General features: G+C 44.7%; 1 protein-coding gene across 1 annotated transcript in view; it reads right to left on the reverse strand.

Annotated features, from left to right (window-relative positions):
• LOC147881689 (uncharacterized) overlaps positions 1 to 27022 on the reverse strand; it is a 54378-nt gene that overhangs the window by 21629 nt on the left and 5727 nt on the right. The window contains exons 2-6 of the mRNA XM_087401773.1: positions 20305 to 20367; positions 3109 to 3193; positions 2887 to 2961; positions 2587 to 2638; positions 2341 to 2392 (exon numbers count right to left, since the gene is read on the reverse strand). Coding sequence (XP_087257899.1) covers positions 2341 to 2392; positions 2587 to 2638; positions 2887 to 2961; positions 3109 to 3193; positions 20305 to 20367 — 327 coding nt within the window. The remainder of the gene's footprint in view (positions 1 to 2340; positions 2393 to 2586; positions 2639 to 2886; positions 2962 to 3108; positions 3194 to 20304; positions 20368 to 27022) is intronic.

Raw genomic sequence — 27022 nt, forward strand, 5'->3', positions numbered from 1 at the left:
CGAGGTATAATCCCCATATTTCCTAACTCGGTACAAATATGTGATGACCTGAAATGCAACATCTAGCTGTAAAGGGGGTGACCCAAACTCAGCCTGAATGATCTGGTGAGGAACGGATGACTTACCATGAATCATCCGTGATAGCATGAGAACCTGTAGCCGCTCCACATGAGCCCACTCTGTATCCAACAAGTCTGGCCCCCAACAAGGACTGCCGTACATCCCCGCTGGACGAGCCAAGGAGTCAAAAAGCAACCCCTTGGTGCGTGGATCCTAAAAGTGTGAGCAGAAGCACTGCCTCTCTAGCCTGGCCAATGAGACATACCCTCTACTCAAGCGTGCCTGCATCACGGGTCTCATAGTGAAGCTCGGTCCGGAGAAGATAACCCCAAGATAAGTGTATGATGAAACTATCTCAACAGATGACCCCGCAAATGTAAACTGCTCCTGACACATGATGGCTCGAGATGTATTAAAGATCATGACCTTGGTTTTACCCAGGTTGACCTTCAAATCATGAGACTCACAAAAGAACTATAGTGCGTCTAAGTGTCTCTGAAGCCCGTCTGCTGAGGAAGACAAGAGAGCCACGTCATCTACATAGAGCAAAATCTGGATCAACGTGCCTGCAAGAGAGCAACCTACACCCCCCTGTGTCTGCATCACTATCTCAAGCTCGTCAATGTAGAGGCAAAACAAGGTAGGCGACAAGGGACACCCTTGTTTGACCCCGATGGTGCTCATGATCTCATCTGTCTACCCGGATCCTACCCGAACTCTGCCAGAAACTCTCGTAAAGTGCCATGACAGCCCAAATGATCTCCTAGTCATAACCCAAGTCCTGTCGGTGCCGTATGAGACGGACTCTCGGGACTGTGTCAAATGCCTTGTGAAAATCCACAAAGCAACAATAAACCCTCTGCTTCCGTGATCTCGCCTCCTCGATGATACATCTGAGCGTCAGAATGTGGTCCATGGTTCCATGATCACGTCGGAATCCGACCTGTCCTGCTGCTCTGAGTCCTCGACACTCTGCAAGTCTACTAACCTCGCAGTCAAGTACCGATGCATAAATCTTGGACATGACATGTCCAATCATAATGGTCCTGTAGTTCTCCAGGCTCATGGGATCCCCTGCCTTGTGGATGGGTGAGATAGTGTTAATGGTCCAAGTGTGTGGAAATCCCAAACAAACCGCTTCATTAAAAAGCTTTGCTAAGATCGGGGCTAGGAGGTTAATCCCATATGCAATGAACTCAGTACATAGTCCCTCATGATCCTTCGCTCGGCCATTATGAAGTTTCATTACAGCATCCTTTACCCCTCCTCTAGTGAAGAGGGTGCAGGATGTGGAACGAGGCATGTGTGAGAGGCTAGGGACTGCTGTCTGATTTGGGATGTCATAAAGTGTGCGTGCGTAATCAAACCAGATCTAGGTGCCAGTGAGTGGCGGAGGGGACCATCCTTCTAGAAATCTCCGCCAGAAGTCCTTAGAGTTGTTACTAAACAAAATGTTCAGTAGCTCCTCCTCGTTTCAACGAATGAAGTCAAAAGGGGGGGGTGCGGTTAGCTGCAGCAGCGCCCAAGCGGGGGGGTACCGGGGGGGGGGGGGTAGTAGCGGAGGGCTGAACGGGGGGGTAGTGGAGGTAGCGGTTAGCAAAGAGCAGGGGTTGGGGGGGGGGGGTGCTAGAGCTAGAGCGGGGGGGCTCAGCGGGGGGGAGGGTAGTGGAGGGCTGAGCGGGGGGGCTGAGCGGGGGGGGCTGAGAGCGGGGGGACTGAGCGGGGGGGCTGAGAGTGGGGGGCTGAGCGAGGGCTGAGCGGGGGGCTCAGAGTGGGGGGCTGAGAGCGGAGGGCTGAGCGGGGGGCTGAGCGAGGTGAGAGCGGGGGGCTGAGAGCGGGGGGCTGAGGAGAGCGGGGGGCTGAGAGCGGAGGGCTGAGAGCAGGAGAGCTGAGCAGGGGGCTGAGAGCGGGGGGCTGAGCGAGGTGAGAGCAAGAGCTATGGCGGGATGGAGAAGAGGGGCTATGGAGAGATGGAGGCGCAACAAGGCAGGAGCTATGTGGGATGGAGGGCAAGAGCTATGGCGGATGGAGAGAGACAAACACAACACACACACAGAAAGAAAGAAAGAAAGTTTACTTAAGTCTTTAGAAGACTGATAGGTCTATGAGACTGTGAAAAACCACAAACCTAGGACCTAAAAAGACGTGCCTTTGAACTAGAAGAAACTCTTGTATTACTCCTTTTTGTCCACGTCCACGTGCAAAACGTAGTGAACAGTACAAAATAATCTGCAGAATAAACATGCTAAAATGTCAATCCAAGTACAAGAGGCAGCTTACCATCATCAGGCCTGAAACCCCATCCTGCATCGCATAGGCTCCTACCATGCTACTGCTTTAAGGAACAAACAAGCATGCTTAGCATATCAATAAAGATTATGGACTTTTACACAAATTGTATAGCTGAACAGGAAACTTGAAGTCCTGCTTCCTGCAGGATAAAACTTCGTCCAAATCCAAAAATCTATGCGTATATTATAATGTGGAATGCAAAGCCATTGACAGTGAAGAAGTGCTTTTGTTGACCTTTGTGAAGGTGGATACCCATGCAGGTCGCTGTAAACGGAGTGCACCATTCCTGGCATGTGAACAGTGCGGTAAAGCCCTGTGAGTGTGCTTGTGTGCCAAGCATGTGCCTCTAGCTAAGCTGTACAGCAAGTGCACAGATGGGTGCTCAAGTACAATCCAACAAAAGTGTTCATAGGACAAGCACAACCATGGAAGTTTTACACATGGCAAATGGGGGGGAGAAAATAGAAAGATAATAAAACCAATGAATCCAATAACATTGTTTAAGCCTTCAAAGACACGTGTACTAGTTTGCACCTGCATCAGGATAAACCCCAGGAACCCCCAAGGGTCCCCTGAATTTTTTCTCCATAGCACCTGGACCTCTCTCATCTGGCAAAAGAGTGACATGCATTTAACGAGTCAGTGACATATCTTGGAATGTCAACTTTATCCAGAATACACCAGCCTGAAAGTTGCAACTACTGAGTATATATTTCGATTGCACATACATATGCAGTGCTAAAATCACCTCTATACCTGAATGGGGTCTCTTTACTCTAGAGTTCGATCTTGCGAGCTCAATGTGGAGAATTGAACCAAGCTGAAGATCAAACTTGTGACCCTGTGATTATAAGAAAAGAAATTGTAGTCAAGATCATGCTGACCCTTATATTTAAAACAAAACACCAAAAACTGAGACCCTATGACCTCAAGCTTCCTACTTGTATCACAAATGCTTTAAACTACAGCCAGGTTTCACAAGGAGTTGTTTTACAGATTATATACACATTTACAAAGAAGACTGAATACATCCTCACTAACAGAGCAATGCAACCTTTTCGCTCTGCTAGAGGAGTCCACTCACAAATCTTCAAATCATAAACTCCACCACATAGCACATATTATATAATATTATAGTGATAAGATACCTGGTAGTTGGAGCTAGGTTCTAGAAACACAGCACACTGCTGCTCCAAGAGGGCTTTGATGAGCGCAAAAGCAGACAGCGAGGACAGGAGCAGATTCGCAAAATAGGTGCTGTATGGCCGTACAATAATGGGAAGGGACCTAGCATAGCTGAGAGTACCTGATGTTTCTAACATGCGTAACCATTAGGTACGCGACCTTAACTAACCCTTGTCTAATTCCATTTACTTAATAGAGAACGCAATTGTCATAACAAGATAATTCTTATATACAAGTAAAAAACTTTGAATTTGCCCAAACTCATCCAAAACAAACAATATACATAAGTTGCATGTTTACAACTTAGGCAGAAAATAATCAAATCCTATATTCCTCTTCCCCTGACTACTATCTATACCCATATCAAAAATTCTAATTCCATTTACTCAATAGTGAACGCAATTGTCATAACAAGATAATTCTTATATACATGTAAAAAACTTTGAATTTGCCCAAGCTCATCCAAACAAACAATCTACAGAAGTTGCATGCTTGCAACTTAGGCCGAAAATATCAAATCCTATTAAACGGAAATACATTCCTCTTCCCCTGACTACTATCTATACCCATATCAAAAATTCATTACTATCTATACCCATATCAAAAATCCATCCTTCGCTTCCTTTGTTTTCAACCCTTAGTGACAACATAATTAAATCTTCAAGTTTCTTAACATTAGAATATTCAAATTTCATATCCCACAAAATAAACCTCCAACATACTCTCTTAGGCTTTTGAAAGAAAATGAATGTACCTTTGGGAGTAGAATTTAAGCAACCATGTTAACTCTTGTCCTACTCACCGGCTGTTCACTGGAATGCACCCTATTCCATAAGCATATATCTTTTGAACTCTAGAGATAACAAGTGATGATAAAGCTGCTCCTTAAACTCAAGCCATGTATGTGGAATCCTTCCTTGGGCCTCCAAAGCGTTTCCCAGTAGTTCCTCGCGAGCTAAGTGCGTGTTTAAGTTCCACATCTAAACAAGCAATACCCTGGACTTATGATACTTTATTTCATCAATCAAACATGCTTCTCTCCATGTAATCTTCTAAACTAGCTTCACGCCGTCGATGATGCCCATACGATCACCAAGATGAAGTGAATGATGTAGGAGACTAGGGCTTATGCCGCCTCTAATAGTTTCTTTTCCTTCACCCCTCTCTTTCTTCCTATCCCTCCTGTTCGTCCTCTTCTTCTATTCGCATCCTCTCCATTCCAATGAAGCTAACAGGACCCTCTGTCTCACTCTTTCCTTTGGCACTACTTTCTTCTTTTGCTTGTCTTTCACCTTGGGTGCAGGCTGCTTTCAGGCTGGCTGCTCCTTCTCCATATACAAAGAGGTAAATCTTGGTATACATCTTTACTCTAATCACACACACAATGTATGAGTGTGAACGAGGACCACCCCCAGGCCCCTACCGGGATTGGTATACTTCCTTAATAGCATGCATGCATATGTATGTATGCATGTATGTATATAAGCAAATATAAAATAAAATTAGAATCAAGAAACATACCAAGATATATTCCTCGTACGGTGTGGTCCCCTCTCTCAAGAGAGACCGTTCGAGCCTCTTGATATGGCCCACCAGATACAAAGACCACGCCCCTTGCCACAATGAGAGACGGCTCGAAAGACAGATATACGATACATATTCACATCTCATCCGGAGAGCCACCATGGCAACCGGTTTTGTTTTCAAAGCACTAGCTTTGCTGCCATCTTTCAGACAATGACATTCACCCACAAAGTTTGGGCCTCATCTCCCTGGACACTAACGACGCTGGCCTTAGAGTCATCCAGACAGCTGGCAACGAGCTGGGCCAACACATGGCATGCAAGTGTATCCACATGGCTTGATAGAGTCGATCCCACAAGACCAGACTAATCGTATCATCTGGTTATCTCCTCCAACTCCACACATCTCGGACTTGGGGAGGGGACCAAGAGTTCCCAACCAAGATCCAGTTCTATCGCAACCACTTCCAAAGAGTATCGAGGGAGGGATTCATCATTAGACCCCCGTACCTTGAGGACAAGGGAGTCTCACATGCATTGAGGACAAAGGAGTCTCACTTCTCAGACTTGGGGAGGGGACCGAGAGTTCCCAACCAAGATCCAATTCTATCGCGACCACTTCCAGAGAGTATCGAGGGAGGGATTCATCATTACACCCCCGTATCTTGAGGACAAGGGGGTCTCACATGCATTGAGGACAAAGGAGTCTCACATCTCGGACTTGGGGAAGGAACCAGAAGTTCCCAACCAAGATCCAATTCTATCGCGACCACTTCCAGAGAGTATCAAGGGAGGGATTCATCATTAGACCCCCGTATCTTGAGGACAAAGGAGTCTCATATGCATTGAGGATCGGCATTGGACAGAGGCGGGTCTCATCCCATCAACTCAGAATTGAGTCATGGAGAGCGGCAAGTATATCTAGAGGGCAGCGAATCTGTACATTATGCACACTGGGGATGGTTGAGACAAAGGAGCATTTTCTATGTGCCTGCCCAACCTACTATGAGATTCGAGGGTGATACCACTATCTCTATCCAGAGGGGAGCAGCTTTGGTCCACTCTCATAACTGATCCACTTCCATGACCAGGTCTTCACTGGGCTCTATTTAATTGAGATGCACCCATACAAGGAGTCACTTTTGCGACAGATCAAAGAGCAATAGGAGGTGACCAGGCACTTGACACAGAGATAGACCAAGCACAGCCACAAGTCACAGACTTCTATGCATTGGACTGAGCTCTAGGACATAACGGAGTGGAGGAGGAGGAGCTAGCCGATATGAGAGCAGCCTGGATCGACAGAGAGAGCTCACACGGCATTGCACGGAGAGCGACTAGAGCACAAACTATTGAGGTCTAGCCTATCTCCACTTTCTTCAAAGGAGACCGCCAGAGACGAGGAGTCAATCTGGACATTGCTCAGCGGATTCAGAGATCGAAGAGACCACGCCCCCTCCCCCACCACAGCATGAGAAAACTCGACAGACGCAGATCCGATATATTTTCACAGCTCCCCGGAGAGCCACCATGGTGCCAAGGTTTGGTTTTTGAGTCTCATCTCTCATTTTGCTTCAACTTGTACTTGATCTTCCTTGAGCTCTATAGCTTAGCACAGCATAGCTTGATACTCAACAAGGATCCTGGCGCTCCATTGAGGCTTGTATGAGATTTTTTTCTCTTGGTGTACTTTGTCCCATAGGCCTCTTGTGGACGCTTCTCTCTCTCTCTCTCTCTCTCTCTCTCTCTCTCTCTCTCTCTCTCCCCCCCCCGTCGTAGCCTTCCCCATCTGCTGCTCTCCATCCGAGCTCTCCTCGCCTACTGCTCTCCCCATCACCCGTCGCTCATCGTACACCGTTGTAACACTGTCGCTTGTCATCCGTCGTAGCCCTCCATTGTAGCCTCGCTCAAGTGCCTTGTCGCTCAAGTAACTCGTCGCAAAGCAGCTCCAAGTTGTCTACTAGTTAGGGTTCATGCCACTTCAGTTCAGTCCCAACTCGTCCAATCTAGTTAGGGTTCATCAGCTCATCAGCTACAATTTCAAGTCACCCCAAGATGGGCTGAACTCCAAGCCCAATCTGGGGGTTACCTTTAGCTTTGGAGGTACTCAGATATGGCCAGCATGGAGTGGCAAACTCTTTCCTCAAAATCCCCCTCAACACTAGCAACCTCCACTAATGCCATGGCGCCCTCTCCATTTGCATATAACTACCAACAAGCAGCTTCAAAGCGACCCATAATTGGGCAACATGAACAGATTTACTACTTGCAGCAAACAGTCAAAGTTAACGCTGGAGCTAGCAAAAGTAAAGGCTCGATTCGAGGTTGTAGAAGGGTTTGGCAAACAAGCAATGATTGATGAGGTTGTGAAGTCCTGCAAGACTTCCCCCCCCACCCCTAGTTAGTCTCCACAGTTAAGGATTTAGTTCATAATGAAATACGAACAGCCAAATAGGAGGTCATTGTGGAGTTTGAAGCAAAGGTCAACAAAGTTCATATTCAGCAGGAGATCAAGGAACATGAAGCCAAACGGGATAATGTATTATTGGGGGACTCTCAGAAGGATGATACAAGGAGGAGGACTCATTCAATGATACCTTAGCAAATGTCAAAGCAACACTACCTGACAACATTGATTGGACGGCTGACGAGGATGACAAGCCTGATGATTCTCATGTTGTCCACGTGCCCTCCCTAAGCTGATGTATTGGATGGCTTTTCTATTGTTCAATAGATCTTTGGTCTCCCGTGGACGTTAATAGCCTCCCTCCCTCCCCCCCTCCTTCTCTCTCTCTCTCTCTCTCTCTCTCTCTCTCTCTCTCTCTCTCTCTCTCTCAAATGTTTAAAAGGCATCTAATATGCAAAATTAGAAGAGGAGCAGGTGGACAAGACTCAAGATCCCTACAAAGGAAAGAACCTGCGAAAATATTCCCCACAAGGGAGGTACCTAACTTCATCTATGGCATTGGAGGTAGAAAGGAATCAGAAGAGTTGGTATGCTCGAACATGCAAAGGGTTCAGAAATATGGGGCTACACATGGACAAATTCCACCATTTCAGCATAGCCTTGAGGCTCCATCCATTATGCTTGCCTGTCAGAAGTCGTCGAAGAGGATCTCTTGCATCTTTACATGTTCACGAATCGGTTAGCACCTACTGAGCTTTTGGTGAAACTCATCTTCTACAAAGATCATTGCTTGCAGATCTCAAAGGAGGGGTTCACCGAACCACCAGATTCATCTCCCACATGCATTAAGGATCTCAATGGGTCAGTTTCGGATAGTTGAGATAGGACAAGCAAAGGGCATCCCACGCGAGAGACGAATCTCCACTTTATGTGATATGCAGGAGACCAAAGATAGAGGATCACCATGCTTTCAAATTCTTGTATACTATGAGGTCCTTGGACGACATCTCTGTCTTTTCAGCACTAGTTTAGGCCCACTCGAAGAGTTCCTAGCACATCCAAATCAATGGAGGGTTGCTATTTTCCTTCTTGCAGCCCACAGACAGAGAGATCAGCTCATATGAGCACAAAGGAGAGCACACAAGGGAACGATCGAGCCCAATCAAAGCACGATCATGGATTTTTCCTCCGTTGACCCGCGCCGAGGACAAGGGAACAGACGTAGGAGAGAGCCAAAGGACATGACTCGCCCGATCCGACCCCGAGTGGACACTCACATGAGAGCTGCAGACATATCCTCTATCGTCGACATGGGGAGAAGCGCTTGTCACACGGCCGGCCACATTACAAAAACTACAGAGGAGGAGGGATGGACCAAAACAAGCTGAGTGACAGCAACATATTATCACTTATTTTTTCTCTCTACGCCAACCATCACCAGATCCTGAGCCATTGTCGGGCAAGCTCCTCTTGTCTCTCCGCAGTCGTCCAATCATGTTGGTCCCACAGATAGGATATACGAGGACGGGTGACCGATTGATAGACGACTAGGGGATTCTCTCTCGTGTTTGCTCTCCCTTTGTGGGTTTCCTTGGCGACGATAGAAAGAAACAAAGAAAGATATATTAACGTCCACAGGAGACCTCGTGGGCCTATGGGACAAAGTGCACAAAAAAGCGAACTCATACAAGCCTCAGTGGGCTGAAGCAAAGGGTACGCTAGGACCCTTGCTGAGTACTAGTCTATGCTAACAGAATCATAATCATAATCATATCAATCAATCTATCCAAACACTGGGACAAAACCGAAGCCTGGTACAATGATGGCTCTCTGGTGGGCTGCAAAAATGTCTCGTATCTGCATCTGTCAAGCTGTCTTTTATTTCTCGTCACAGCATGAGCCTCAAGTAGGGGTGACCATTTTAGTGGCCCCAACCTTAGGTTTCATTGTATCTGGTTTCCTTTTAGTGTCATAGACCCTTTGATATTTTGTAGACGTTAGTAAACTTTCTTCCTTTCTCTCCCTAAATGGAAAAGCTCCAGACACACAAGGACTAGTGGCTGCGATGCTGACATGGAGGAGAGAGAAGGCTAAACTCACCACCCTCATGAATAAGGCTCCAACAAAAGGGTTTCCCACTGAATGGCAACTTAGCACAATCGTACCGATGCACAAGGACGGACACATCAAGAAACTATTGCACAATTATGGTGAGCAGCCTCATAGCTAAGCTATATGGTACTATCATTGAGCAAAAACTCACCACATGGGTGGAGACACGGGGAGTGAGGGAGCCATCCAGGCAAGGTTCCATCCCCAACACTCAACAGTGGACCATTTGGTTCCAATTGACAGGTGTCTTTCCTAATGCATGCACATTTGTTTGCAGCTTGAAAGCTTGTGGCAGCATATGAGCCATAGACAAGGGCCAAGGAAATACATGCTGAGATTGTGGGAAAGAGCTTGCTGGAAAAAGGATCCTTTTGTTGCTAGCACCTTGGTTGATATGTATGGCAAGTGTGGCTTTCTTGCAAAAGCACAAGAAGTATTTGACGAAGTTCCACTTCAAGATGCAATCTCGTGAAATGCACTTTATCCGCAAGGTATACTGAACATGACCTTGGTAAGGATGCACTGAACTCTTTTGAAGAGATGCAATTGACGGTGTCTCTCCTGTGCGGTCGCATTTGTTTGCAGCGTGAAAGCCTATGGTATGATAGGAGCCATAGACAACGGCCAAGAAAATACATGCGGAGATTACATGAAAAGAGTTGTTGAAATGAGATCCTTTTCATGCTAGCACCCTAGCTGACATGTATGCCGAGTATGGGAAAAGTGTTGAAAGTGGGAGCAAGAAGCAAGTAAGAGAGAGCAAAACGTAGGAGGTGGTTTTGTCTAAGTGACAAAACCACACTAACCCACTGACTGTGGTTAGGGGGGGAAACCTCTAAAGAGGGAAAAGTGCCCCTACTCACTTATGGACTACATTGGTCACTGCCTAGAATATGCCAATAATTCTAACACCCCCCTGCAGTGCCAATGTGATAATGTACAAGAAAGTGATCAATCACCAAAAGGAGATAAGTTCAGGGCACTATGAAATGCCTCAAACTTCTCACGTGGAAGTGCTTTGGTGAAGATATTTGCAACATTGTCATGTGTTGACACATAGATCATACTGATCTCCCCTGCATGCAACTTCTCTTTGACATAATGATCAATGTGCTTCGTGCAAGCATGAAACACAGGATTCTTTGCCATTGCTATAGCAATATTCTTTGCCATTGCTATAGCACTCTGACTATCAGTGAGGGACCCTCCAATAAGAGACGAAGATCAACAAACAAACGACGCAGCCAAACACATTCAACTGTCACTGTGAAAGCAGCCCTGTACTCAGGTTCACATGAGGAAGTAACCACAGTAGATTGTTTCTTGCTCAGCCAAGAAATGCAAGTTTTGCCCAAAAAGAAACAATTACCACTAGTGGACTACCTGGTGTCATAGTCTCCAGCCTAATCTAAGTCATTGTAAGCATGCATCTGCAAGTCACTCCCTTGGGAAACATCAAGCCATAAGACTTTATGCCTTGCAAGTAACGGAAGATGCATTTTACAACCTGCCAGTGTATTGTCTTTGGGCTGTGCATATACTTACTCGCCTAAGATACTGCATACTGAATATCGGGCCGTGTATTGCACAAATAAATAAGGCAGCCTGGCTGTAAAGTGTCGCATCCACTGATTCACCTGCATCATACATAGTAAGCTTCAACCCTGGCTCCATGAGAGTGGCTGTAAGCTTACAATCTTGCATATTGAACCTATCCAAGAGCTTTTGCACATACTTGTATTGAGACATAACAATGCCACGCTTGTCTTGTATGAACTGGATTCCCAAATAGAAATTTAACATGCCCGAGTCTATCATCTCAAATTCAGCTTTCAATTCAGCCTTGAAATCTGCAATTATTTCCTTATTTGACCCTATGAGCAACATGTCATCTACATAAAGAATGATTAGCAAAATATCCCCCCCACTATTGTGTAACCCCTTACTTGCCAGGAAGGTTTCAATCTTGGCATACCATGCACGTGGGGCTTGTTTCAGCCCATATAAAGCTTTATTCAACTTGCAAACTTGAAGTGCATTACCCCAAAGTTCAAAGCCAGAAGGTTGTTTAACATAAGCCTCTTCATGCAAGTCCCCATTAAGTAAAGCTGTTTTTATGTCCAACTGATGACATTCCAAACAAAATTTGCAACCATGGCAATAACTGATCTGATAGTGGTCATCCGAGATGTAGGAGCAAAAGTCTTCTCATAATCTAGCATAGCCTTTGGTAACCAACCATGCCTTGTACCTTTCAATGGACCCATTTGACTTCCTTTTAACTTTGAAAACCCATTTGGTACGAATAGCATGTTTTCCTAGTGGTAAATCCACAACATCCCAAGTCTGTTTTTTCTCAACGAATTGCAATTCATTGTGCATGGCATTCATCCAGTGCACATTATCCTTGGCTTCTTCAAAAGTTTCAGGTTCTTTTTCATCAAGAAGAGTACTTGCATAAGCTGATTCAACAAAAAGAGCCCCCCCTGCGTGCCTTACTGCACTACGAGTCCTGCCAGGCAAAGGTGCCTCAAGTCTACTCTCCCTAAGAGTTTGTAGCAACCAATTCGGAACTATTTTTGCTGCAAGTATCTCTTGAATCTCTTGCCTGACAACATCATCCACTGCCTGTGGAGAAACAAAATCAGCATATGGTTGGATCGGGGCATGTGGAGCACGTGGAGGCTGCTGTAAATGCTGATTTTCAGCGTGAGCCAACATGAGCCTCAACTGGGGAACCAAAAGCAAGAGGAAGCAACCCCTCAAAAACATCATCTGAAGAAGTTGGAATAAGTGAATTCAGCATGTGTATGAGCTGAATTCTCTGAAAAAACGACATCTCTACTCACAAAAATCTTGCGTGTGGCAGGATTGTAGAGACAATAGCCTTTGCTTTGTGCACTAGACATTGAACATATGGTATTTTGATAGCAGTGCATTCAAGCATATCACTTCAAGGAAGAGTCTTTTTGCATCTCTGCATGCACCACCTGCTAAAAAGAAGGTGACATGTACAAACAATTCTTCTTATTCAGTGTCCTTTATGTTCTTTATGTGCCTGGTATAAAGAAGAATTTACTTTCAATGTCCTCTCTCAATCGAGGAGGATTTCAAGTTATCTTTGATGATGCTAAATGTGCAGTCCGAGACAAAGAGAATGATTATGATTTGATGTTGTCTGGCACTTTGTCTCAAGGTCTTTTTCAACTTGATATTTATGAGAAAAGATTCGATCTTGTACTTGCAGTAAGCACTCCTACTGTTGCCATGCAAAATGCGGAGTTATGGCATGCCAGATATGGGCACATGAGCTATGGTAGCTTGATGACACTTTAGAAGCATGCTATGTATGGTTGATAAATTGCCTCCTTTGGAGTCACCTCCTTGTCATGCCTGTGAGGGATGCATCCTTGGTAAGATGCATAGATTTGCCTTTAAAAAGGATTGTGCAGTACGAGCTACTCGCAAATTACAGCTCATACATAGTGATGTCTGTGGTCCCATGAGGACACTTGCTTTTGGTGGTTATCTATATTATGTCACATTTATAGATGACACTTGGGTCTATGGCTTGAAGAAAAAATTAGATGTGTTCATGCATTTCAAACACTTTGTGGCCATGGTTAAAAATGAGACAAGACTCAAGGTGCATACGCTTCGCACTAACAGAGGGGGAGAGTATGTGTCTCATGAATTTGAGGCATTTTTGAAGGAGAAAGGCATCACATATCAGCTTATAGTGGGGTTTACTCGTCAGCAAAATGACAAAGCTGAGCGAAAAATTAGAATTGTCTTGGAGATGGATAGATGCATGCTCACTAGCAAGAAGTTGCCTCACATATTTTGGCTTGAAGGCCTCATATGTGCCAATTATGTTTTGAATCAGGCTCCCATAAAGGCTTTGAAGACAATCACTCCCTATGAGACTTGGCCTCATATGTGCCAATTATGTTTTGAATCAGGCTCCCATAAAGGCTTTGAAGACAATCACTCCCTATGAGGCTTGGCATGGGAGGAAGCCTTCAATGGATCACTTTCGTGTTTTTGGATGTGTTGCATGTGCCCACGTGCTTGTGGAGTTTTGACATAGGTTGTCAAATAAGGCACTAAAGTGTATCTTTGTTGGGTGTTGACACTGAAAGAGCATGCATCCTTCGAAGGGTCATAGCTGCAAGTCAGAAAAGCATATGAGTCATCCTCAAGAGTGACTGTAGTATCTGGACTAGCCACTGGAAAATCTGAAATGCAAGACAAAAAGGCATAATCCTCTTCTACAAAGTTGACTATAACATCCCCTCCTTCATGTGCATGAGTTGATGCATCTAAGACAGCCATACCCGAATCCTTTTTCTTCTCCTTTGCTATTCTTTTCTTGCATTCACCAATGTAGTGACCCGGCTTCTTGCAATAATGACAAATGCCCTTCCTCTTTGGCTTCTCTGCATCACCTTTAGCCTTATGAGAGAGCTGTCCTAAATCAGCTTTATGCTGATGTGTAGACTGATTTCCTTATTGCTTTTGTTGCCCTTTCCCTTTGGGCTTGAACTTTGAAAGCATGGCATACTCGCCAGCCCGTGTAACCATGTTCTTCCTAACTCGTGAAAAGAAAGAGGATTGCTACTCCCCCTCAATGACAAATTCAGCGAGGTATAAAAACTGAGATACCACTCAGAAAGAGAATTCCAAGTAGTGGTAATCATCTCTGAATCAAGAATGATCTCATCTATATTCAACAATTGTTCCCTCAAATCCTGAAGCTTGGTGAGGTGAGCATTCATGGAATCACCCTCATCCATATGTGTGTCTCTTCAAGAACAAGACTCACGCATCATTTCTGACTGCAAACATGGTCTCTAAAATATTCCAAGCTGCCTTCGAGGTCTGGCATGACCGAACGTGAGGAATGATAAACCTTTTCACAAAAAGGAAAATGACTGAAAGAGCTTGTACATCACGTGAATCCCACCTTTTCTGTTCCGGTGCACCTTTTCTGTTCTGGTGTGGGAGCCACCAAAGCAGCAGCTATTGCTCCTACCACTTGTCCTACACCTTGACCTCCACCTTAGAGTAGGACTGACAGGTATAGCCACTGTTTTTTACCTTGTCTCATCTCCATTGACATAATCCCATAGATGTCTGCCAACTAAGATGTTGCGCACCATATCCTCCTGTGTGAGGACACCAAAGACCTCATTGGGATTGTTCTGAGCCATATTTGCCAGACAACTCAAAAAATGCAGCAAACACGACAAGTGAAATCCCTTTCTAGGATGTAAAATGCACAACCAAAGTCATCAAAAAATCTGCCCAAAGTGACAATTTGTTGTCACAACCTATCAAAGGCTTAAAATGCACCAAAATGCTCTGCAAATGCCAAAATCTGCAAAATCTGCCTGCAAAAATTGACGAAAGTCTCCAATGTGACTCAAACTGAGTCCAAAACTGCTTGCAAAGCTCCCAAATTATCTGTCCACTGCCAAATTGCATCCAAAATGCAAAAGCCCCAAATTCCTGCAAGAGATAGAAATATAAAATTAACTGCACAATTTTGGCATCATTGCTTGAAAAGTTGAAACCATCCCTCAGTATGAGCTCTTTAGACCATTCAAAATCAGATGGTTAGACTACGCAAGCTAATCAAACTGTGGAAGATATGCTAACAGCTCATAAGAATGGTAAAGACTGAGCACAATAGACTGAGCACAATGCTATTATACTCATGGTAAAAACCCTTGAATTTGTTCAATCCAAATCGTGGCATACTATGTTGGGCACTTGTTAGAAGTGGGGGAATGTGGATCTTGGAAGGTGGGCATTTAAACATGCAGTGGAATTGGCTTAAAAGAATGCTACAGCTTATGTCTTGATGTCTAACATCTATGAGATGCTCATATGCAGGACTCAAGAGAACGCTAAGCAAGTTGAGTTACTAAGATTGAAAGAACAACAATAGAAGAAGCCAAGATATAGTTGGACAGATTGTTTGGCAAAACTGTGCATTCATTTTGATAGGAAATACAGGAAATTAGTAATATTGCCGAGGGATATTTTTTGGAAATGCATAGGTCAACAAAGCCTCCAAATGAGGAGAAAGAAAGAAAGAAAGAAAGTTAAGTCTTCGGAAGACCGATGGGTCTATGAGACTGTGAAACCCTGGTACAGTCACGCTGTGAGGGTGGAGCTACTAAATGAGCATCCACACCAATGCATAATGTAAAAATAATGTAGAATGATAGTTTTAAGAATTAAGTACAACATAGTCATGTCGGTGATTGAGCTACAAATCAGTCACATCATCATCATCATCCTCATCAGGACATCATAGGTGAATGAGGCACTGGAGGCAGGAAGTCGGCGATAGAGTGCTGTCTACCACTCGAGGGTGCAGTCCTATGACGTCTCCTGGTCATAGCTCTACGCCTAACAAGGGCTACAGTAACCCCTGTCGGACGAGCTCCAATGATGAACATGGAGGCGATATCCCCAAGTGTAATCTGTGCGTCTATCCTCTATCTGAGCTGTTGAACTTGGGGGGGTGAACCTGGGTTTTGAGAGAGAGCATGGGGGGGTGAACCTGGGTTTTGAAAGAGAGCCACATGGGCAGCAACCTGGCTGTCATGTGGGCATCAGACAAACATCGAAAGAGAGAAAAAAGGGGCAGCAAACAGGCTACCATGTGGACAGCAAAGAGAGGAGAGTGCCTGGCAGATGGAAGCTTGCACAGAGAGCAGATTTGGCAAAGAATGGGCAGGCAACTGTCAAGGACAGTTCGGAGCAGATCTGCCCAGCATCTCTGGGCAGTGACACATGGCTGTACGGACTGTTGGTGAGCTGTTTGGCGGAGTCTGTGGACAGGTGTACAACCTGCACCAAGGCCTTGAAGATGGCACAACAGGGCGGCAGCATGGGTCAGCTAAAGACAAGGCTGGTAGGGGCTGGTTGAGACAGCCAACCAGGCCTTGGTTGGGCTGGTCAAAGGGCTGGGCCCTGGCATGATTTTGTGGGCCAATAGACCACAGTTTTGGGAGACCCCAAAGTCGCGGGGGGCCTGCAGTCAAGTTGGCCAGCAGGGGTCGGTTCAACTGGTTGAGCCAGCCACCAGGCCTTGCTTGGGCTGGTCAAAGGGCTGGGCCCTGGCACGGTTTTGTGGGCCAATAGGCCACAGTTTTGGGAGCCCCCAAAGTTAAGGGGGGGCTGCAGTCAGGTTGGCCAGCAGGAGCCCAGCCCTATAAAAGGAGGGGCCTCATTTTGGCATCCAGCAAAGCAGCCACCATTTGAAGCAGAAAGAAGCAGCAGCAGGACTTCTACTTGGGCCTATATCCAGGAGGAGAAGAAGGGCCAGAGGAGCTGCATACTTAGCTCAGGAGAGGCTGAAGCCTAGGCTGTATTCCAAGGCAGTAAGGTGCTGAGATCTGGACGGAGAGTCTACATAAGCTCAAGGTGGAGCACGCAGGCTCAGAGATCTAGATGTGCTAGGCAAATAGTAGGAGAAACTTTTGGTATTGTATCTTGTCCAGTTGTTGACAGACAAAAATATAAAGCGTTGTTTCTGTATTTGTCTCTTAGCACAGTCTATTTGCTAGTCTGCACATACACAATCTGCACATACACATGAATGTTGTGAAGTACACACACTTAATGAAGCATTGATTCCATAGAGAAACAGTTCCCTGTGTAATTCCTGGGCTAACTATCAGTCTTTCGCTGCAGGAACCCTCTATGTGAGAGTTCACTTTCTAACATGGTATCAGAGCCTTGACGAAAGTTCTCGGGAAGTCAATATACCTTTGTAAGACTATAACATATCCATTCGCACAAATTTAGATCTTTTGTTGTTCTAAAGTCCAAAGAAGTTTTAGCTATTGGGGCTTCTGCACCCGCATAAGATAATTGGATGTAGTTGAACAACTGATCACCACTTGGACGAAAATTCAAAGAATTTGCATGTCCGCTTAGGTGATTAAAAAATATACCTTTGTAAGACTAGAATATATCCTATCGTACAAATTTAGAATTTTGTTGTTCTAAAATCCAAAAAAAAATTTGTTGTTCTCGGGAAGTGGAACTTGAAGGCGAGGACATTGCTGAAGGACGACCTTGATTCAATGCTCGGAGGAATTAGCTTTGGTGTCTAAAGGACCGTACCTAGACAAAAGACTTAGGTTCAAACCGGCGCTTGAAGGATTGTACCTAAGTGGGAGACTCAGGTTAAGACAGGTTACGACACTCTAAACCCTTTTCCTATTTCAGTTCATGGACAATAGATGCTAGATTCCGGCAAGCTCGACGAAAATGAAGGTCCGGAGCCACTTGGTGTTGAGGGAGTCCTCGGGGATTGCGACGGGGACAAAGTTGATACCTTAGGCCACCATGACTACTCCAACTCCAACCACAACCTCAGCGGTGGTGACCACCAGCAAAACCTACCTTAGTGAGAGCATGGCACATCCGAAATGCGAATGCCTTGGCTATCATTGTGCTACGGCGGACATGATGCTACCACATATTCAGATGGCAGACATGATGCTACCGCATATTCAGATGGCGGACACTTCTTTCGAGGCTTGGATGACTTTGAGGGATATGTACAAGCTTGACAATGAAGCGAGAATCTTGGACCTCGAGACAGAGCTGTATGGCATAAGTATGGATGAAAGGGAATTGGTACAGGAATACATAGGTGGTGCGGGATCAACTAGTGGCAGTTGGTGAAAAGACGAGCTCGACCAAGATGGAGAGGCTGTTGCTAGTAATGCTCCAATAGTTTTGTGACTACGATGATTGCAGGGCATAAGGCGATGCCAGTGACTTTTGAGGAGCTGGTTTCATTACTATTGCAGCAAGAAGCTTGGGAAAAGAAGTACGATGGTACGAACAAGGATGACAAGACCCTAATAGCTCAAGACAAGAGCAAAAGGCAAGGGCATCATACAAACATCAAAAGAGAGAAAAGGAGCTGCAACATGGGCAGCAAACAGGCTGTCATGTGGACAGCAAAGAGACGAGAGTACCTGGCAGATGGAAGCTTGCCTGGAGGGCAAATCTCGCAAAGAATGGCCAGGTGACTATCAAGGACAGAACAGCAGATCTGTGCAGAGTCTCCAGCCTGGAACCAGGTCGTGATGACATCAGCAGGGTACAGTGCTGTACGGGGCAGTGACACATGGCTGTACGGACTGTTGGCGAGCTGTTTGGCGGAGTCTGTGGGGAGGTGTACGACCTGCAGCAGGGCCTTGAAGATGGCACAACAGGGCGGGGCAGACCAGCAGCATGGATCGGCTAAAGACAAGGCTGGTTGGGGCTGGTCCAGCCAGGCCTTGGTTGGGCAGGTCAAAGGGCTGGGCCCAGCGGGCATGATTTTGTGGGCCAATAGGCCACAGTTTTGGGAGCCCCAAAGTCGAGGAGGGGGGGGGGGCATCCCCCTGCTGGGTCGGTTGATTTAGTGGCAGCCTGGCCCTATGAAAGGAGGGGCCATAGACCCCATTTTGGCATCCAGCAAGCAGCCACCATTTGAAGCAGAAAGGAGCAGCAGCAGGACTTCTACTTGGGCCTACATCCAGGAGGTGAAGAAGGGTCAGAGATGCTGCAGACTTAGGTCAAGAGAGGCTGAAGCCTAGGCTGTATTCCAGGGCAGTATGCTGAGATCTGGACAGAGAGTCTACATAAGCTCGAGGTGGAGCACACGGGCTCAGAGATCTAGATGTGCTAGGCATATAGTAGAACCTTTTGTATTGTATCTTGTCCAGTTTGTGGATGGAGGGATGTTGCTTCTATATTTTTCTCTAAGCACAGTCTATTTGCTAGTCTACACCTACACATGAATGTTGTGAAGTACACACACTTGATGAAGCATTAATTCCATAGTGAAACACTTCCGCGTGTAATTCCTGGGCTATCAGTCTTCCGCTGCAGGATAACCTCTATGTGAGAGTCCACTTTTCTAACAATATCGATAGTGATATAGATATGGTCAAACTTCGCAAACTAATCAAACTATGGAAGATATGCTAACAGCTCATCAGAATGCTAAAGACTGAGCACAACACTATTCTACTCATGGTAACAACCCTACAAGAGGGCATGGTAGCTAAAGATTCAAAAACCATGAGTGCTAGTAGTAAATGCTATAAGCTAACATCAAGATGTTGTGGACCATACAGGTCATTAAGAAATATGTTTGAGTTACAAGAAACGTCAAAATAATCCAGTCTTTCATAGCAGCCATAGAAAAATACATGCTAAGATTGCAAGAAAGGGGTTGTTGGAAAGAAATCCTTTTGTTGGTAGCACCTTGGTTGATATGTATGCCCACTGTGGCTTGCTTGCAAAAGCATAGGAGAAGAAGTCTCATGGAATGCACTTATCACAAGGTATGCGGAACAGTCAAACTATTTCGAAGAGATGTAATTGAAAGTTGTCTCTCCTGATGCGGTCACATTTGTTTGGAGCTTGAAAGCTTGTGGCAGCATAGGAGCCATAGACAAGGGCCGTGGAAATACATGATGAGATTGCTAGAAATTGTTGGAAAGAGATCCTTTTGTTGCTATCACTTTGGTTGATATGTATGCCAAGCATGGCTTGCTTACAAGAGCACAGGAAGTGTTTGACGAAATTCCGGTTTGTGGAATGCACTCATGGCAAATTCTAAACCTCAATTATGAACCAAAACTACACTTGTACATATTAAAAATCAAATTATTAGAGGATAAGTTTTAAGTTACTTACATTAAGGGCTTCTTTTGCTGTCAATGCCGATGCTTGGTCGGTGAACACAGCAAAAGCCACGATCTGCCATATAAAAGTAAAACATTCAATCTTTTGTCACAAATTGCTACCCTTGGGAGAACATTAAAATATCGCATTACCCACGATTGTATTTCAAATAATCATGACATTGGTATTCCTTAATACTAATCTAGAAAAAAATTAGATATAATACTTAACTGCTATGAGATCTACCTGCTTCTCTCACTAGCTATCAGAGTCATGCTATAACGAAAGCATGTGATGATTTATTTATAATGTTTCAAAAAGAAATCCATTTGAGATATAGAACAACTAGCATGCATTTTTGCTGCAAAACCTACAAATCTAATAAAGCACTACGGTAGGATTAATAATCCTAGAAGTCATATGCTGACTTACTATTCCTTTTGTCAATTTTCACACATTGATCAAAGAAATTTTTTATGTCTTGAAAGATACAATTGGAACTTGTTTGCATATTTGATATTTATATCGATTGATAACCTTGTCTCCTTTTTAGTTCAATTGTTGTTTGCATTTGAGATTCCTAATGGCCTTCCATCAACCACCCTCAAGAAGGTACTTCCCACACAACAAGTAACCAAGATGTTAATCATATGTCTCATCTTGGTGTCACTCCATCCTTCAAAGACTACAGTGCATCCACTTCTTCAAACGTGTGGTATGGACCCCAACCCTCCTTGAGTCCTTCCATGTCTTTCTTAATCAATCCCACCTGCTTCTTCGAACGTGTGATACGCAGAGTCTCATAACTAGCACATGCAAGGAATGATTTTCCTACTCTACTAGAGGAAGGTAAACCTTCTTGTAGGCAGAAGTCCTTGCAACCTTGAAGGGAATATTGCAAGAATATAAAAACTGCTCCGCTGTAATTTCCTTGATTGTTTATACATACAAGATTGCTTATACCTACCTATGTGGTCCTAATGTATTCCTTGATGGGACAAGCTAGTTTTTCCGAGTTATATTTCGGTTTTGGAGGATTCCAAGTTATTGTACACGAGTGATATAGTCTCTATTATGGAACCAGTTTTTTGTGACTTATGTGGTCAAGGCTATGGACTATTTGTTTGGTCTCATCAAACTTTTGTGTACATAGTACCAAGACAAAAGATATACCAAGACAAAAGAATCTCAAAGTTATTATATCCAATTTATGGGTTTGAGCAACTTATGCCAAAGAGGAGAAGTGCCGGAGAATACTTGTATATTTTTTATGAATTGAAGAGTTAGATCCATGACAAATTCAAGATCAGACCCTATTTGAGGGTAGTATGTTCAAAGTCGGCAAGTTGATAGTCATGCACTTGATTTTATGATCTTCAATTTATGATAACTAGTCATGATTCTTATGGAGGATGAGATGATCAAGTATTCGATCCTTTATGGCAAGTATCCATGTGATCATTATTGACCAAGTATTTCAGTTTCAAGTTATATTATCTCAGTTCCAAAGGAGTTTCAGTTTTGTTGTTTTCTTGTTATGGAACATGACATGCTCATATATCAGCCCTCAATATGGCGGCATTTTATGGTTATTGACCCAGTATTTTCTTCAGGATTCTATTATTCAATAGTCTCCATTGGGATTTGTTTTATACAAGAACTCTTATGGTTTCTCGTGGATTACTATGGCCAAAGCAACAGAGTTTTACAGTTCATCTGTCAGTTATATGTCCTTTTGGAAAGTTTGACAACCCTCCAAGTTCATGTCTTCTCAACACAGTAAGTGTTTGGTAGCAAGATATTTTATGTATAAGGAAGCACCAAATCCGTGAATAGAATTACAAATATTCTCCAATGCATAATTCTTTCCGAACGAACTTCCAAGATTGAGCTTTACAATACTTGGAAGAGTATCGGTATGGAGTTTATCACTTCATTCATAAAGATTTGAGAGGATTTTCAAAGAAAGAGGATCTGGAAAGATTCCAAGAAACAGTTTTATTAAGGCTAAGTATCTTTTTTATGTTGATAAAGTTTGCCTTACGAAGATGGACTGTTTTCTTGAATTCATTTCAAGAAGACTGTAAGAAATCCTAGATTTATTATATTTAGAAATGTGCTAATGAACAGAAAGGAGACTGAAATAGCAGAGAACAAGGAATAATTGTATTGCTTGAGTGTCTATAGTGTATCTGTAGTGTCATCCATACAATTGGGCCTCTCCTATATAGAGAGTGAAGAGTCACACATGAAAAGGTGTGTACTCCAAAGTGTATGTGCATGAAGAGGTGTGTACCCCTTGTGAAGATGTGTGTACCCCTTGTGAAGGGTGTGACCCTTGATGAGAGGGTACATTACAATAGAAGTGTTTCTTTCATAGAATGTCTCTTGTTATCGAAGAGGTCATCAATGCGAGGCAATGAATACTTGTTTTTGATAGTGAGCTTGTTGAGGGCTCGGTAGTCGATGCAAAGGCGCATTGACTTATTCTTTTTTTCCACAAGTAGTACAGGAGATCCGAAAGGGCTACGACTGGGCCGAATGTGACCTTTGTCGAGTAGTTCGGTCACCTGTCTTTGGATTTCTTCATTTTGAGTGTAAGAAACCCGATAAGGAGGTTTCGACGGTAGATTACTGCCATGAATAAGTTCGATTGGGTGATCCACTGGTCATCAAGGTGGTAACCGCTTTGGCAATTCCTGTGGAAAAATATCCAAGTAGGGCTAGAAAAAAGGTTGGTTGAGATATTCAGGAGGAACCTTTGTAGGTGTCTCCTCTACTGTCGTAACCAACAGAAGTGAAGTCTTTACTTGACGTTTACGAACCCACTTCTTTACTTGTAGGGCAGAGGCAACTGTGATTGAAGGAGAGTCCCTAGAACCAGTTAGCTCAATAAGTTTTCCCTGGTGAACAAACTGGATAGTATGGCTGCGAAAACTGATTGATGGATCATAGTCATAGAGCCACTATTGTCCAAGTATGACATCGTACCGAGAAAGAGGCATAATGTCGAAATTCAACTTGTCCGTATAATGTTGGACGCGAAAAGACAAGTTTTTGATCCTGGTGTTGCACAAGAAGGTAGTTCCATTTGCGAGTTCAATCTGATAGTCCATGACTACATCTCTTAGTTCACCACATTGGTGCTGCAGATTGATGGTTTAACTGAGGATGATTGCCTTCATGCTTTCATCTCACGCCTAAATCCCTCGTTATGCATTGATGTCCTTAAAGCAAACATCACCACCACAGCTGGCGCTATTGCTTACGCAGAGCGCATTACAGATTTCCAAAACACAGGGAAGCAGAGTGCTAATCGAACACAGAACTCTACTATGGCCAAAGGTGCTCACCCTCAAGATAACCCCAGGTTTAGAAAAAACTCGGGTAATCAAGGTCAACGACAGTCTCAAGATCCCCAGAAGTCTCAAAAATCATATGCTGGATTCCAACAGAGGCACTCCTCCAAGGATCGCACCTCTTCTTCTTCACAAAGTCATTACCGTCATCCCTAACATAAAGATGCGGCCACTGACAAGAAGAACAACTCCAGCACAAAAGGACTTTGTACCATCTGTACAGGCGACCATAGATGGTTCGATTGTCCCAAGTGACCAAAGCAAAATTCCAATATGGAACCTAGCACTTCCCAAACAGAATATACCTAGATGAATCCAGGAACATTCCCAAACTCACCCTCTAAAAACACAACATAGTGCAGTTTCAATCTCATGATAGTCACTCACAAGGTTAAAAACCAGAAACTCCATCATGCATAGCAAGGACTAGCTACTATGACATCCCCACTGACGTCATCAGCGCCTAACAGTGGGTGTAGACCATGCACTTCCCAAACAGAAGATGCTACCCCAGCACAAGACAAGAAAGGCAAAGCTGTTTAAATGGCAAATACCATCCACTTGAGCCTTACCAGCAACCCCAAACCTTCCCTAGTCACTCAAGTACTTTGTGTTCAAGGATCGACGATTCGCAGAACAACGGTCACTATCCTCATCGACAGTGGACAGGGAGCCTGTTTGCTCCAACTGTCAGAGTTTTGAGCGTGCTTGGAAGTCCGCATTAGCAGGTATGAACTGCTTACGGAGCACGTGTTCAAAACGTTCCCAAGTTAACACACTTTTTCTGTCCTTTAAGCGTCTTTGCCACCATAGAAAAGCTGTATCCTTAAGGAGGGAGGTTGCCAAGGCAATCTTTTTGCCTTCACTGAGGTCAACACTATCAAAGTACATGCGCAGTTTTGCGAGCCATTGGTCAACTGTTCGACGATTTCGTTAACCAGTGTAGGCTTCCGGAAGTTTAATCTCAAGTCTTTTAGTTTTGGAAGCTTGGAGTAAACGGTAGAGGGCACGAAGTTCAGTGTTTTCTATCTCTGGTGGGAATGAGTCCACATAGTCATCTGGTTGCGTCACATCATCCTCTGTATGGGTGGTACTGCGTGTTAGAATTATAGATATAATTCAGCAGTGACCAATGTAATTTAATAAGCTAGTTAGGGGCACTTTTCCCTCTTTAAGAGGTTTTTTTCCCTAACTGCAATTAGTCCACTAACTATGGTTAGTGACTATTAAGTTTTGTCACTAGGATACCTTATCTCACTCTTTCAGTTGTATCACACTTACACTCTTCTATTGCAACTAAGCGCTCAAGCTTTCAACTCTCACCTCACTCTCTTGCTCTCTCTCTCCCCAAATCTTACATTTGGTATCAGAGTGGGTTCAAGAGCTCCGTGCTCCCTGCTCCCTTCAACTCATGCTGCACATTCGCCTCCATCACCAGCCCAATAGCTTCCTGCTCCAATCGTTCGTCGTTCGTACAGATCGTCCGTACAATCTGTACGGACTGATTCCGTACAGTCCCATGCCGTACTTGCTGCGGCCGTACCTGTCGTACATGCTGCTTCCGTACCTGTCGTACCTGCAGTCTCGTCGTCCATACCTGCGACCGTACGGCTATATAGCTCGTCGCCATACATCCTTCAGTTCCCCGTCCGTACTTGCAGGTGTACATGTGCGCACAAGCAGCTGTACAACATCCGTACGCTGTACGGATTTCGAGTTTGCTGTCTGTACATTCGTCGTACTACCACACGTGCAGTCCATACCTGCCATCCGTTCAGTACATGCACTGACTGTCCGTACCGTCCAACATCAGCCAACCTTACAGTCCTATGTCAGCCAACCATACATCCATTCAACACCTGCCGCACTTCCGTACAGCAACAGCCCGTACAATTATCCGCCGTACAATTGTACGTACTGTCAGTCGTGTCGTTGCTGTCCGCACAGGATACATCTACTTTCGCTGATTACTCCATCATTGGGTGGTCATCTCTACTTTGTTACTTTTATTGATGATTACTCCAATTTCACTTGGGTCTTTGGGCTGAAGCGCAAATCAGAAGTGTTCATGGTGTTTAAACACTTTTCAGCCATGGTTGAAAATGAAACTGGACTCAAGACACAGACATTGCGCACAGATAGAGGTGGGGAATACTTGTCTGCAAATTTTGATGCTTTTTTGAAAGGCAAGGGTATTGTGCATCAGCTCACAGTGAGGCTCACCCCTCAACAAAATGGCAAAGCTGAGAGGAAAAACAGAACTCTTATGGAGATGGACAGATGTATGTTGAAAAGCAAACACATGCCTCACAATTCTGGCTTGAAGGTCTAATGTGTGCCAACTAAGGCTTTGAAAACAAAAACTCCCTATGAAGTCTGGAATGGGAGAAAGCCTTCAGTGGATCATTTCCATGCCTTTGGATGCCTTGCATATGCTCATGTGCCAGTTGAATTTCGGCATAAGTTGTCAGATAAGGCAATTAAGTGCATATTTGTTAATACAGTGCAGAAAGCAAGGGGTACCGTCTCTACAATCTTGCTACACACAAGATCATTGTCAGGAGAGATGTGATATTTGCAGAAAATTCAGCTCACACTCAAGCTGAATTTCATATGCCTTCAGGAGTTAGGCTACGACTTGGAGGTTATCTGGGCAGTAGTAGCTCTCTATGAGCGGGTGACGGGCCAGGTCAGGATTGGCACCAGATGGACCCCAGAGATCACGAGCACTATCGGAGTCAAACAAGGATGTCCCTTGTCACCGACTCTATTTGGCCTCTACATCGACGAGCTCGAGACCACCATCAGGACACTCCGAGGTGCAGGCTGCTCTCTTGCGGAGGCTGTCATCCAAATTCTCCTATACGCAGACGATGTAGTACTACTATCCTCTTCTGCTACTGGTCTTCAACGACACCTGGATGGACTTCAGGCCTTCTGTGATACACATGACTTGAAGGTCAACCTTGGGAAAACCAAGGTGATGATCTTCAACACTTCCAAACCCGCTATGCACCGAGAGCAGTTCCTCTTCACCGACGACCCTATTGAGATAGTTGAGATATTGAGAGCAGGCATGTACGGTAGCCCGTGGTGGAGAGCCGACCTTTCAGACACAGAGTGGGCTCGAGTCGAGCACCTACGGATACTGATGTTTGCTCGGATGATCCGCAGCAAACCATCGGTACCACACCAGACCATTCTAGCAGAGTTCGGCGCCTCACCCCTACAGCTCGATGCGGCTTTCCGGGCTATCACTTATCTACACAGAGTCGGGGATTTCAGCTCCTCCTCCGACGGTCACCTCCGCCTACCTTGGCTAGCCCTATCCTCCTCTATGGCCTTATCCGTTGATGGGGACTAGCGATGCT

This window comes from Dipteris shenzhenensis, chromosome 30 (genome assembly GCF_047967505.1).
Source record: "Dipteris shenzhenensis isolate YYH24624 ecotype China chromosome 30, Dip_SZ_1.0, whole genome shotgun sequence".
NCBI classification, from domain to species: domain Eukaryota; kingdom Viridiplantae; phylum Streptophyta; class Polypodiopsida; order Gleicheniales; family Dipteridaceae; genus Dipteris; species Dipteris shenzhenensis.